This window comes from Ipomoea triloba, chromosome 10 (assembly GCF_003576645.1).
Source record: "Ipomoea triloba cultivar NCNSP0323 chromosome 10, ASM357664v1".
NCBI lineage: Eukaryota > Viridiplantae > Streptophyta > Magnoliopsida > Solanales > Convolvulaceae > Ipomoea > Ipomoea triloba.
Window position 1 is genome coordinate 5,927,370 of NC_044925.1, and position 14,193 is coordinate 5,941,562.

Genomic DNA, 14,193 nt, shown 5'->3' on the forward strand with positions numbered 1-14,193 from the left:
TTATTTAGCCAATCATAATTCAGACATTATAGTTTTGTATTGTTTTATTATGCTGATTAGTGATTACTGTTGTGTGTATTCATGGTTGCCAGTTTAGAGTGATGGAGAAGTAACGCACGAGGTTGCGCCGCACTGCATTATAGATGTACAGAAGACTGATAGTCATTGCTTTCTGGCAAATTAAAGAAGTCTACACCCAACGGAGAATCATAGTTGAGGGGACTAGAGAACACAACAGATCCATTTTTTACTAGTTTTAATTATTTTCTTTACAAAAGCTAATAGGGAGTGACCCCCAACCTCTCTTGATTTTGCTTGCAGCACATCACCTGAAAGCCTGTCAAGATTGTTTAAAGCGGCAACAGCAAAACCCAATGGGATAGCTCAAGTGGCAAGTGAGCTCTCTTTGTGAGCAAAAATTTCGGGAGAATCCGGGTTAAAAAAGCAGCAACAGTAGCTGTTTCTTTAGCTGCTTGCTCCTGCAAAGTAACATTCATATGGTAAGTGATTAGACCTCAGTGGGTTGAATCTGCAGCTTATACATCTCAAGCTCAAGCATATAAGCAGAATTCAAACTAGCATTCATTACCTGAATATATTCTTTGTTAAGTTGTTCCCAAATAATTCTCTTTTGTCTGCTCTCCTCTTCAGTATTAATATAGCAATTCACCTTTATATATATTGAAATATACAACACACAAAAGAATTGAAGTGACAATAAAGACCAAATTTGTTATTAATTAAACCAGAAGAAAGAAGAATTGCAGTAGGTTAGAGCCACTTTCGGCAAGTGGAGTAGTGCATGAATAATTATGTTTGTTAGTGGTGCACAAAAGTATGGATGGCAGGTTAAGCATTATATGAGTGGTATTATTATAATTATAGATAATGGTATAATGGGCTAAGCAATAAGTTAGTGGTAATATTATAATTATAAATAAGGTAATAATGTTTGCAGCATGTTATCAACATTAGAATTGTTTATTCATTTGCTTAAGTATAAATAGGGAGTCTATCACTTGTGATTTGTGTATTCTGAAAACCGAAGAAAAGAATTCCCATTTCTAATTACATTTATATTAATATTAATTCCTTCGAATTTCTTGCTCTTCCTCTCAATTAATATAGATATATTTATATTAAATATATCTGACAAAATTAAATTCCAAACGTTGTGGTTGCTTTTATGAAAATTTTTTGCTCTGCTTTCTTTATACTCTCTCTGTATCATTTTATTTGTTTTACTTTATTGGTCAAACCAACCCTTTCTTATTTGTTTTATTATTATTATTTTTTACTTATTCTTAAATTTGATTTTTTGTGGTTAATAATACTTTTAGTATAACTTTTAAATATATAAATTTTGTATAGTAATAATTAACTTAATATTATTTGTCAAAAAAAATGATTAACTTAATATTATGAAAAATTGAGTTAAAAATAACTTCAGTCAAACTTGGTTAATTGAACCAAACACAACCTGGATGGGGAAGTAATATTCTGCCCTATTTCTTCTAAAATCCCTCCCCTATTTCTACACAAAACTCTAGGACATTACACATTCATTGGCAACAAAAACAAGGTAAATGCCTGCAACGGCACTTGAAAACCACTAAGGCCTTCCCCAATAGTTGTAAGTTGTTTTCCAGTTTTTTGTGGGTCCCAGCATCTACCTCATCATCCACTATCTCACTCAACCACAAAAACTAATCCCTACATTAGTTTGAAGTTTTTTCTAAATTTTTTATGGACCCATCATTTTATTATCCTATATTTTAATTATTTAATTTATAAATTTATTTTTAAATTCATTTCTAATAAAAACCAAACATTCCTAATTTGAAGTTTTGACATACATACTGCCAACAAATATTTATTTTAATAAAATTAAATTACAAAATAATTAAAAATACATTAAAGTACATAAAAAATAAACTAAAAAGCAGTTAAATTAATTCCCGTTTTGCGCCATATATGCTCAACCAAGTCCGCACGAAGTTGATGATGCAATTGCGAGTCATGTAACTCAGAATTTCTTTGTAAATATTGTTGAAACTCTTCGGTTGAGCCTTGTAATGCTTGTGTCGTTGCTCCATCTTCTTCGTTCACCCAAGTACTTACGTTGTCACCTTCATCCTCAACAATCATGTTGTGTAAAATAATGCAAGTATACATTATTTCTCTCAAGTTTTCCCGGTACCAAAATCGTCCAGGAGCTCTAACCATTGCCCATCGAGATTGTAACACCCCAAAAGCCCGCTCTACATCTTTTCTTGCAGCCACTTGTTTTTGTTTAAACAATATTCTTTTAGGATCTGCTAGACATGAAAAACTCTTCACAAACATCGACCATTGTGGGTAGATACCGCCTGTGAGATAATAACCTCTTTTGTAATCGGTAACGTTCACAGTAAAATTAACCTCCGGTGCATATCCCTTCAAGATATCATTGAATAAAGGCAATTGATTTAATACATTGATATCATTCATAGCCCCTGGGACGCCGAAGAATGCATGCCATATCCATAAGTTTGTTGATGCGACTGCTTCTAGCATAATGGTTGGAACTCCATGATCGCCTCTTGTAAATTGACCTTTCCATGCCACCGGGCAATTTTGCCACTCCTAATGCATGCAATCAAGACTCCTGAGCATTCCCGAGAAGCCGTGTTTTTGTTCATGCATGTGAAGCAATCGGGCAGTGTCTTGGGCATTTGGTCTTCTCAAGTATTGAGCTCCAAAAACATCAATGACACATCGACAAAAGTTAAATAAGCATTCTACGGTGGTTTTTTCACCCATGCATAGATACTCATCCATTGTGTCAGCTGGTGCGCCATATGCCAATTGTCGAATGGCCGCGGTGATCTTTTGTAGTGGTGATAAACCCATCACTTTAGCAGCACTTTGTCTTTGTTGAAAATATTCATAACGACTTTGCAATGCATTGACAATGCGTAAAAATAATTATTTCCTCATTCAAAAACGTCGACGAAAGATGTCTTCAGGGAACACCGGCTCATCAGAGAAGTAATCAGTGACTAAACGATTGTGGCCTGACTCATGGTTCTTATCGATATATCTCCGTTTCTTTCTCGGTTGGGAAGAATTTTGACGTATTTCAACTATCTTTTGAGTCAACCACATCATGCTTGCCATCATTTGTTCTTCAATTTCCTCATCACTAGTATCATCATCATCCATGGGATCCCAATTAGGAGGGAATGAATATATGTAGAAGTGTAGTAAAATGTGTAAAGTAGTAGACTAACATATACACATATATATAGGCACAAAAAAAGTTTTATTTTTGCAGGTATCCGTTGGACACTAGAAATGAGTGAAATGCTATGTTGCCACTGGAAAAACATTGATTCACTAAATTTATGCCATTTTGATTCACTAAATTGTTGGGCATTAGAAAAGCATTCACTATATTTAAATGTTGTTGGCTACTGACCATTTAAATGTTGTTGGCTACTGGAAATAAGATTATATTTACAGTATATATATAATACAATATTTAAATTATAATAATTATAATATAATACTTGAAATTGCAATAATTATAATATAATAAATAAAAACTAATACAAGAACTTAAAATTACAATAATTAAAACTAGTAGAATTTAAAAACTACAAATACAAGAACTTAAAATTACAAGAATTTAAAACTACAATTAAAGTTTCAAACGTTTTTTAATTTCTTTACAATATGCTAGGTGTTGTTCTCCGTCATCTCCGACGTGTCTTTCATCAATATATTATATTGTTGAATCCGAAGTTCTTCTTCCTTCCTTTGGTCACGTTCCAATTTCATTTGCAAATGTCTTTCAAACATTTCGGTTTGTTTTTATTCTTTGAATCATCTTCATCATTATTGTCGGTGTAGCGTTCTTTAGCTTTTCACTTCGCTGTATTTCTCCGCATTTGTTGAGGAAAAACTTCTTCGCTACCGCCTTCATTTCATTGTGAACTACTGCCTCCACTTCCTTCTACACTACCTCCTACAGTTGCGCTGGACGTTTGATTGGTGGATGATTTACTTAATGAGGCTTGACGAGCTACAAATGATGGTTTCCAGCTTGGAAGGTCTTTGCAAGTGGCCCATACGTGTTCATAGCCAAACGTGTCTTGACCATGTTTTAGTTTATATTCTTCCGTAGCACGAACAATAATATCGGCATCGTTAGCACCACTAGGCCGCATTTCCTGTAACCTACAATAAATGGTATGAAAGTCATAGGTTAATCTCTTAACTAGAGCCCAATGTGGCTTTAACCTATCCGCATGTCTTTTTGGCCTATCATTTCCCATATCGGCGTTGTAATAATCTTCAACGCGCTTCCAAAACTTTGGGCCACTTTGCTCATTGCCAGTTTTTTAATCTTGTGAAATTGTGTAATAAGCGCGTGCCAACATCTTGTCATCTTCAATGCTCCATAATGTTCCTACTTCCTGTGTTGGTCGGTGGTGGAATGATTGTTACGTCATTCCCGGATTGTGTGGAAAATGGGGAAAATTGCATGTTGCCGGGCAATTGAGGACTTTGCATGCTTCCCACAAATTGGCCACCTTGAATGTTGAACGGAAATTGTGAAGCTTGTCCAATTTGAGAATTTTGAAAAATGGGCGCAAATTGTAGAAATTGAAAATTGGGTGGAATTTGAGAATTTTGAACTTGTGGGAAAAATGAAAAACTTGGTGTGTAACCAAAATTTTGTGTAGACGGTTGGGAATAAGAGAAATTGAGTTGAGAAGAAGAAAAATTGGGTTGAGAAGAAGAAAAATTGGGTTGAGAATTTTGATTACTTGAATTGCATCTTTCCATTGTTGTATGCAAAAAAAAAAAAAAATACAATTGCTTTGGAATGTAAAAATTGAGAGAGAAATGAATTGAGAGTATTATAGGAATAAATTGAGAGTAGGATAAAAAGTATGGAAGATATAGTATTTATATAAAAAAATATTAATTAATAATATATAAAAAATAGTCGTTGCTAATATGGCAACGACACAAAATTTTTCAGCCGTTGGGCCGTTGCCATTGGCAACTGCAGGAAAATAGTCGTTGCCAACGGTCCAAACTGAGAGTGGCCGCCAGCTAGCGGCTACTCTCAGTGCCCCAGCGGACGCGTGAGAAGTTGGCTCCCTGTCAACATCTGATCTTTATTTTTTATTTTTTTTAAAAAAAACCTGACAAGCATGGGTTGTCGCAGACTTGCAAGCTAAGAAAAATATATCTCCAAAATGCAACAACCCCAAAAATTAAAAATTAAACCAACTGCTTAAGTTTTTATTTCTAAGAATTTGTGCCAACACCCACTAATGGAGAGGGACTAACATAGAATGTTCAAGCTCTTAGATAGGTATCAATGTTGAGGCATCATTTATACATGTCACAATTCATGAATTTAAAATTCCACATGATTGAACCAGATAACAGAAGGTTTACGTATAATAATTACATAGAAACAAGTAGTCACCTGTCTTTTTCTTTTCTTTTTTCTTTAAATAATTATTTTTAAAAACTATTTAAAAAAAATATTTTAAAATTGGGTGACATGTTAGAAAATGAGAAAACCTACAAATTGGACAAATTGTATAAGATGGGTTAGTTTAGGGTTCAAAATTTTTTTTTTTAGGTTCAGTGACCTAATTATATTATCGTGTGCAATTTGATCCTTATTTCTATTTTAGAACTCAAACCCTAATACTTACTTGTTACCTACAAACAACTATAACTTGTTTTAGCTATCAATTGATTAAGGGAAAATGACACTTTTTTCCCTGTGTTATATGTTTATAGCACTTTTTCCTCATGAGTTATTAAAGTAACAATTTTTTTCCCTGTGATGTTAAATTGACATTTTTGTCCTTAAAAATAAACAAATTATTACTTATATGTATGGATGACCACGATTCGGTTCGAACCTAACCAGACATTGTATCAATCATACCGAAATAGTATGAACGGTTCTGGTTACGATTCAGAACCAAAAAATAAAATAAAATAATTGTTTAATCGTAAACCGGAACTGAACCGCAATCATATATAGTGAAAATGATCAAACACTTATTTTGATAAATCGATTCAGTTGGGTTTCAATTTCGATTTTGAACCGCCAATCAAAATTTATTTATTTATTTTTATGATTTTATTTCTTATTTTTAAAATAGTATAAATTCAACAATTATTTTATTTTATTTTTTTCGATTCTGAATCATAACTTTAACCGTCCATACTATTTAGGTTCAATTGCTACAGTGTCCGATTAGGTTCGAATCGAATCGTGATCTTCCATACATATTAGTAATATAATTAGTTGGAGAAGAAAAATAAATGAAATAGTTATTTTTAAGGGTAAAAATGTCAATTTAATATTACAGGGTAAGAACCACCACTTTTAAAATAACTGAGAAAAAAAATCACCACTTTAATAACTCGAGGGAGAAAACTGCTATATGCACATAACTCAGAGAGAAAACGTGTCATTTTTCCATTGATTAATATCGTGGAGTGGAATGAAATTAGTAATGAAACTTTAGGGGTCATAATGTAAATCCCCAAAATGGTAAGGGGTTCAAGAATCACCTTCTTCAAATGCCAGGCATCGACTGAAATTATCCCAAAAATTAAGCAGAGTTCCTTCAATTACTAGAATCGTCCTAGCGGTTCTGCAAATCGCTGCGACTACCCTGAGTAGGTAAGCTTAGCCTTTTCTGCTTTTGGGTTTCCTTTTCTGTTTAACCTTTGAGCCATTTTCTAGTTGCTTTAATTTGCTTCTGCAGTTTAATTTGATTTAAAAATTTCCTGAAATCTCTGATTTGATTTGGATTAATTCGAAGCTCAAAATCATTGTGTTGATGTAATGTACTGAATTAAAATGTTAGTAATTTGCATGTCACTCTTTCTGCATTCATTGATAATGGATTGTATTTCAATCTTTAGTCAAGTCTGTTGCTTTTGAGTTTTATGAGACAATATAAGGTTGCCAGTTGTGTATGCAATTAAGTCTCTTTTACCATTTTAATTTCTATGCATATGAGTTTGTAGGATAGTGATCACAAATTAACTTGAATTCTATGGGCCAATGGAATAATGAAATTACTCACTGATTTGTTGCCAACTCAATTGATTTTTTTAAGTTCAATGAGCTAATAAGATAATGGGTTACAAGTGAGTCATATTTGGCTTTGTTACTGCTAATATGACATGCTATTAGAGGACAGGATGATGCACTGACTTCTTTATTGTCAAGCTCAACTATTTTTCCTCGCTTTCTTAGATATTCTCCAACGGGGGGATTAGAAAATTGTGTTTTTGATTTACTTGAATATGTTATTGTGATCTAGTTTTAAGTTCAATCCAGATTTGGTTAAATCCATGCTGGGGTTGGATTAAGCTACATATAGATTTGTATTATTTTTGTGTCTTTAGTACTTCATAAACATCTTCTGTTGAGTTGAATTATAATTGAGTTTCAAGAGCTCTCTGAAGCTTTTTTTGTCAATGTTTTCTTTTGTTTTTTTTTTGTTATTTTTAAGGAATGCTCAGGAGAATTCCTAGACTGTTTCCTCCTCTTTCAGTTTCTCCGCTTTCCTGCTTCATTCTACTTTGCACATGTTTCAGTAAAATGTTTTTGTATAGCTGCAATATGTCATTCATCAAATAATCACTAAACTTTCCAACGAATTGGTGAAGTCACCTCAGCCATTGCTAATACTCTGATATTATAGAGTAAGCATTTATTTGGATATTTAAAGTTTTTGATAATCATATGGCTTCAATAAAGCATGCAAAGAATGGCCTATTGAAGCCCGCACGAGCTTAGCTTACTAGTTCAGTAGGCAGTATTTTGGGCAAGAGACCAAGGTTCGAAACTCGCAGCGGATGTGTGTGGATTATGCCCAAAGTGGACAGATCCTTTGTGCACACCGGCATTAGATTTACATTCTCCCAAGTGCTCTGTTGGGCCAGGAGGTTGGGATTCAACCTTTTTGGGGCAAGAATGGCCTATTGAATATTTGATGAATTCAGAGCAATGGGCCAGGAGGTTGGGATCCAACCTTTTGGGGGTAAGAATGGCCTATTGAATATTTGATGAATTCAGAGCAATTAGAAATATTGTTATAGCTCATGATCGTTGCTGTTTTTGGGATTTTTTTTTTTTTCCTTTCACATTTTTGTATTGCATTTTGCATATTATGTAACTTAATTGCTTTTCTCCATGCACACAGTTTCAACGGACGCATGGCTCTGAAAGCCAGTGACAAGGTTCTCAGTTACAATGATGTTGTACTCAGGCGATCAGATCTAGACATTCTCAGCGGTCCATATTTTCTAAATGACCGCGTTATTGAGTTCTATTTGAGCTATCTCAGTTCCAGCTTTCCATCTGAGGACGTATTACTGGTATCACCATCAATTGCTTTTTGGATCAAAGAGTGCCCAGACACCGCAAGTGTTAAAGACTTTGTAGAACCCCTCCATCTTTCTCGAAGGAAGTTGATCATCTTTCCAATCAATAATAACTCTGATGTGAATCTAGCTGAAGGGGGCACCCATTGGAGCTTACTCGCATTCGAGAGAAGCACCAATGTGTTCGTGCATCACGATAGCAGCTCGGGCATGAACAAGTGGGATGCCAAACGGGTCTACAATGCCGTTCTTCCTTATACAACAACCGACGCTTCTTATATCGACTACCCAGACACACCAAAGCAAGAAAACGGATACGATTGTGGTGTATATGTCCTCGCCATTGCAAGAGTAATTTGTAATTGGTATGCAAGCGGTGGATCCAAGGATAATGTTGATCTGTGGTTTCCTTCCTTGAAGGAACAGATTACCCCCAGTGCTGTTTCGGAGATGCGCGACGAGGTTCTAAGGTTAGTACAAGATCTAATGGCAAGAAAATAATTTTGCCTCTCACTTTCCACCCTTGAACAGAGAAGTGGGATTGAAATGAATGAATGATCTGAGCCCTTATAGATCAAAAGCATGCAGCTCAAGATCTGATATGAGAAGAGAAAGTTAGTTTGGTGTTTAGAAGTTTTATTCCCAGATTGCAAATGATACATGTCTGCTTTAGTTTGCTCACAGCCAGGGTATGCAATCTTGATATTTCTAAAACCTGCATTGATTGGGAGCATTACACAGTTGATGGCTGGCACCAGCACAACTACATTATTGGGTGGTATTTACATTTATACCATCTTTCTTCTTTTTTTCATAATTTATATTAAAACGAATATTATTACTTCATTCATAGTGAATTCACAGCTCATGGATGCGTTGTGTTGATTGATTAGTTAAAAAATTGTATGAGACCGTCTCACGGATCTCATAGATGTGGTTGTGTTGATTGATTAGTTAAAACTTGTGTGAGACCGTTTCACGGATCTCATGGATGCGGTTGTGTTGATTGATTATCTAAAACTTATGTGAGACCATCTCACGAATTCTTTTCCGAAACGGGTCAAGTTGTCGGGTGTGTGTCACAATTTCAATTATAAGTATTATGAAGTACAATATTTATTATTAGTAACAATCAATTTTATCCTAAATAACATTACAATTTTACATCACTTAGGGGCATTTGAATCCACTTTAATTTGATTTGACTTAAATCGGAAGGGTTTAGCGTTTAGGGTTTAGGGTTTAGGTCCATAGGTCCACACAACTGTTCCCCACGATAATTTGCCCTTGTGTGGAAGATAATCTCAACCACGTTATGCGAAAGGTGGCCTTCCAGCAGTTCCTTCAGGGCTGAAATAGTGCGCACTTATCTTGCCCAAGTGCAGCAAGCGAGGATGTGCTATGGCAGCACTGGTTTAGCTACGACTACGTTGTACTTGGCGACCGCGGGGAAATTAAAGAGGGTTTAATTTGAAAGATTTGTTTTATTTTATTTTTTTTTCCTAATTTTGTTGATTTTGGATTTGTTAAAACATTACATTAATCTTCTTGTTTGGATCTTGGATTTATACAATAAAAGTTTATTTGATTTGTTGTTTCAGAAAGGATGCCGGGTAAGGGTTGTTATGCCGTGGACCCAGGTCTACCTTACAAGGTGGACCTAGGTCTACATTCACATACACTATACTCTACATTCACACACATTATACTCTACATTCACATTTTGTAAACTCCATATTCACACATTACAGGATTATATGTTTAGTAACTATATTACCACTGTTATGCATTCACACATTCAAAACTCTATATTCACAGGTCCTATACTCCACATTCACACATTACAGGGCTACAAGTTGTTAGAACTTTTTAACTCTATTACAGATTCACACATACATAACTCTACATTCACGATTTCTATACTCCATATTCACAATTTAAAACCTCTACATTCACACATTTCTGGGCAACTCTACATTCACACAATCATAAATCTACATTCACGATTTCTATACTCTACATTCACACTTTGAAACCTCTACATTCACACATTTTTGCACAACTCTATATTCAACAATATGTTTACTAATTTAAATATATATATATAAAAAAAAAAAAAAGAGACAAAAACGACGTAGTTTTGAACCCAGGTCCACCTTGCAAGGTGGACTTGGGTCCACAGCATAATTTGCCGGTAAAGAAGCAAAAGAGGAGAGGGCTTTGTTTTTTTACAATGGTTACTTAGAGAAGGGCATATGATCCTATCATTGGGCAAATTAAAGAAATAGAGGTCAGATCACTGGGCAAATGTGTCTAAAATATAATAGTCTAGGATGTTAAATAACAAAATTCATAGTTTGGGACTCTATTTGAAATTGTCACAAAAAACAAAAGACCTCTGCTGGAATTAACTCTATATAAATATATAATCACACATTATTTGCATTTCATATAATATACGGAGTAATTATTTTTTCAAGTTGTTGAAAATGCACTCTTCCCCAATGAGCCACCGTACCATTGATCTTTAATAGAGTGAATAAAATGTGAAGTAGAAACTAAAATTAAATGAGTAGTAGACATTTTTTGGTGAAGAAATTTGTTTGGTAAATGTGGTTGGGTGAAACAAAATGCAAAATCGTTAACGTATAGTATTTAAAGTGACCATTATATTGTAGTTGGTTGTATCTGTACAAGTATTGAGATAGAAGAACATGACAAATTATACCATTGATTGGGGTTCATAATGCATCAAGGACCCAGGTTCATTATAATGATATTGTAGGTTCGTTAAAAGTTATATGCATCAAATATGAGTGTAGGTTCACTATAACAATACTTCAAATTAATTAAAATGATATTAGTTGGCTAATTACCATTTAAATATTTTTTTTTGTATAAATAAAATTAATATATAAAAAATATATATTGGCCTTGTTTGGTAAATAATGGTCGTTAGCTGGTAGCTGTTAGCTGATTGAGTTAGAGGGTATAACTAATTGATAACATTAGATGATTGTAGAAAGGTATTTGATAAATTAGTTGTTAATTAGCTTATACTTGTTTAATATAATTTCTTTTCTCAAAAACCTAATTGAAAAAGTTATTTTGAACAATTTTTTGAATTTACAAAAAGCTAATTAACTAAACACTTATATTGATTTTTTAACCAAGTCAAACAACTGAATTGACTGATAAGCTACTATTTTACCAAACTGGACCATTATTAAAAATATCTCATTAAAAATTTGACCGATCCATCCCCTCATTAAAAATGAATATACTTATATTGTCATGATTAAAAAAAAAAATTATGTTTGTAGAATAATACCTCTCTCCAATTCTTTATCTTTAAAAGGGTTTGATGCTCATTTATGAGTCCACATATAACAAATCAAAGAGCAAAAAACATGCGCAGAACTTTCATCAACCATGATTAACTGATTGGCAATGCACATACAAAATTGAAAACTAAAAAAGTGTACGTTGGCTGCGCCATGATAGTGATACTGGGTAGATCCGTCGTGGAGGTGGCACAGCCATGAAGGCCGGTGCTTGGTAGGGTTAGGTTGGGAAAATTATTTGTGCTATAATTGTAGAGAGAAATTATGCATAGTGGAGGAAATGAGTTTGATAAGGAAATCAAATATATTATTGTCCCTATAAAAATTGAACAATAATGTATTCTCCATTATTGCGATTTATAACATTCATTTATAGGACCAAACGTAATTTAATTTTTAACCCATAATAATGTCTTATTTTTGTAATGCATGATGAACGTCTCAATTATATATGTTGCAGTTGCGTTACATGGTGGAGAGGGATATGAAAGCCATTATATTAGAATTAGTTTTACTTGTTAGGATGAGAACTGTACTGTTGTATTGAATAATAACCACTGTGATTTACAGAGATAGGAAGAGTATATATACATGTCAGAAGTATAGGGAGAGTAGGATAGTGAATCACAATACGACTTGAATACATAGAGTCCTAACACTCCCCCTCAAGCACAGGGCAGACTAGCAACCTATAACTTATCTCTAAGAAAGACAAATTTAAGACCAGGAAGAGCCTTCGTAAAAATATCAGCAAGTTGATCTTTAGTAGAAATAAAATTAACCTGAATTTCCCCAGAATCAACCTTGTCTCTAACAAAGTGATAATCAATTTCCACATGCTTTGTACGAGCATGAAAAATTGGATTAGCACACATGTAGGTGGCCCCAAGGTTATCACACCATAGCTTAGGAACAGAGACATCAGTGATACGAAACTCACGCAAAAGAGATAGAACCCAAGTGACTTCAGCACACACATCCGCAAGAGCTTTGTACTCAACTTCTATAGAGGATCTGGCAACTGTTCGCTGCTTTTTGCATACCCACGAAATAAGATTGGATCCAAGAAACACAGCAAACCCACTGGTTGACTTGTGATCTTCAGGACAGCCAGCCCAGTCAGAATTAGAGAACGCATGCAACTCCCTAGACGCAGATGGCCGAATACGAAGCCCATAGGAGAGAGTGCCCTTAACGTACCTCAATACACATTTTAGTTGCTCCCAATGCTGGTCAGTAGGAACATGCATATGCTGACAAAGATGGTTGACCGCAAAAAAAAGATCTGGCCTGGTGACAGTGAGATATTGCAAGGCCCCAGCTATGCTCATGTACCTGGTAGGATCATCATAGGGATCTGCCTGAACAGAAGCAGATCTGAACAAAGAAATAGGTGTAGAAAGAGGTTTACAATCAGACATTCCAGCACGTTTTAAGATGTCAGCCATGTAACGATGCTGAGAAAATAACAAACTACCACTGTATTTCACTGTCTCAATACCCAAAAAGAACCCAAGCTCCCCAAGATCTTTAATCTTAAAAGCATTGGACAGCTTACTCAACAGTGAAGACACCAATCCCTGGCTGCTACCCATAACAAGAATATCATCCACATAAATCAGTATAAACATAAAATCAGAATCCACTGAGTAATGGAAAAGAGAGACATCAGTCTTGGAAGCTACAAACCCCACACAAAGATCGCTTCAACAAGCAAACATGATCAGGGTGCTGAGGATCAGTGTAACCAGGTGATTGACTGATATAAACAGTTTCCGACAAGTGACCATTCAGAAAGGCATTATGCATATCAAGCTGCCGAATGGCCCAACCAGAAGAAATAGCCATGGAAAAAAGTAACCTGACCATAATGGGCTTGACCATAGGACTGAATGTGTCAAAGAAGTCCTGCCCTGATTAAACCCCTAGGCCACCAGTCTGGCCTTGTGCCTCTCAATCGAGCCATCTGCCTTTCGTTTGGTACGAAAAACCCACTTACAACCAATGATGTTAATGTTTGAGGCCGTAGGAACAAAACTCCATGTCTGATTCTGGAGAAGAGCATTGAACTCTTGATCCATTGCATCTCGCCATTCCGAATGTTTAACTGCTTGTGAGTAGTAGGTCGGATCAGGGAGACACACCTGATCCATTGCATCACGCCATTTCGAACGTTCAAGGAAGAGTGAACGTATTTATTACCGACTCCTCTTTCAAGGAAGTGTGAAAGGCTTCGTGGCCGACTCCCTTTTCAAGGAAATATGTTAATGGCCAACTCCTTTTCTCAAGGAGGTGTGAAAGGCTTCATGGCCGACTCCTTTTTCAAGAAAATATTTTCATGGCCGATTCCTTTTGCAAGGAAGAGTGAAAGACTTCATGGCCGACTCCTTTTTCATGGAAATATTTTCATGGTCGGTTCCTTTTG

At 35.1% G+C, this 14,193-nt stretch overlaps 2 protein-coding genes across 2 annotated transcripts; one reads left to right on the forward strand and one right to left on the reverse strand.

Annotated features, from left to right (window-relative positions):
- The first annotated feature begins 6,616 nt into the window (after nt 1–6,616).
- LOC116031799 (NEDD8-specific protease 1) lies at nt 6,617–9,480 on the forward strand. Its single transcript, XM_031274107.1, has 2 exons — nt 6,617–6,709; nt 8,244–9,480. The coding sequence occupies exon 2, from the start codon at nt 8,257–8,259 to the stop codon at nt 8,923–8,925; it is 669 nt and encodes a 222-aa protein (XP_031129967.1). The 5' UTR covers nt 6,617–6,709; nt 8,244–8,256; the 3' UTR covers nt 8,926–9,480.
- Nucleotides 9,481–12,457: 2,977 nt separating this feature from the next.
- Nucleotides 12,458–13,921, reverse strand: LOC116033060 (uncharacterized mitochondrial protein AtMg00810-like). Its single transcript, XM_031275816.1, has 2 exons — nt 13,768–13,921; nt 12,458–13,449 (listed from the first exon to the last, which is right to left on the reverse strand). Exons 1-2 carry the CDS (start codon nt 13,919–13,921, stop codon nt 12,458–12,460), a joined length of 1,146 nt encoding a protein of 381 aa, XP_031131676.1.
- Between the last annotated feature and the right edge of the window lie 272 nt (nt 13,922–14,193).

What these genes read in the sequence shown, in the direction of transcription:
- LOC116031799 (XM_031274107.1), top strand. Translation starts at nt 8,257, where the DNA reads ATGGCTCTGAAAGCCAGTGACAAGGTTCTCAGTTACAATGATGTTGTA.
- LOC116033060 (XM_031275816.1), bottom strand. Translation starts at nt 13,921, where the DNA reads ATGGATCAGGTGTGTCTCCCTGATCCGACCTACTACTCACAAGCAGTT. An exon ending in AAACATTAACATCATTGGTT is followed by an intron (nt 13,450 to 13,767) that starts GTAAGTGGGTTT and finishes TGGGGTTTGTAG; the next exon opens with CTTCCAAGACTGATGTCTCT.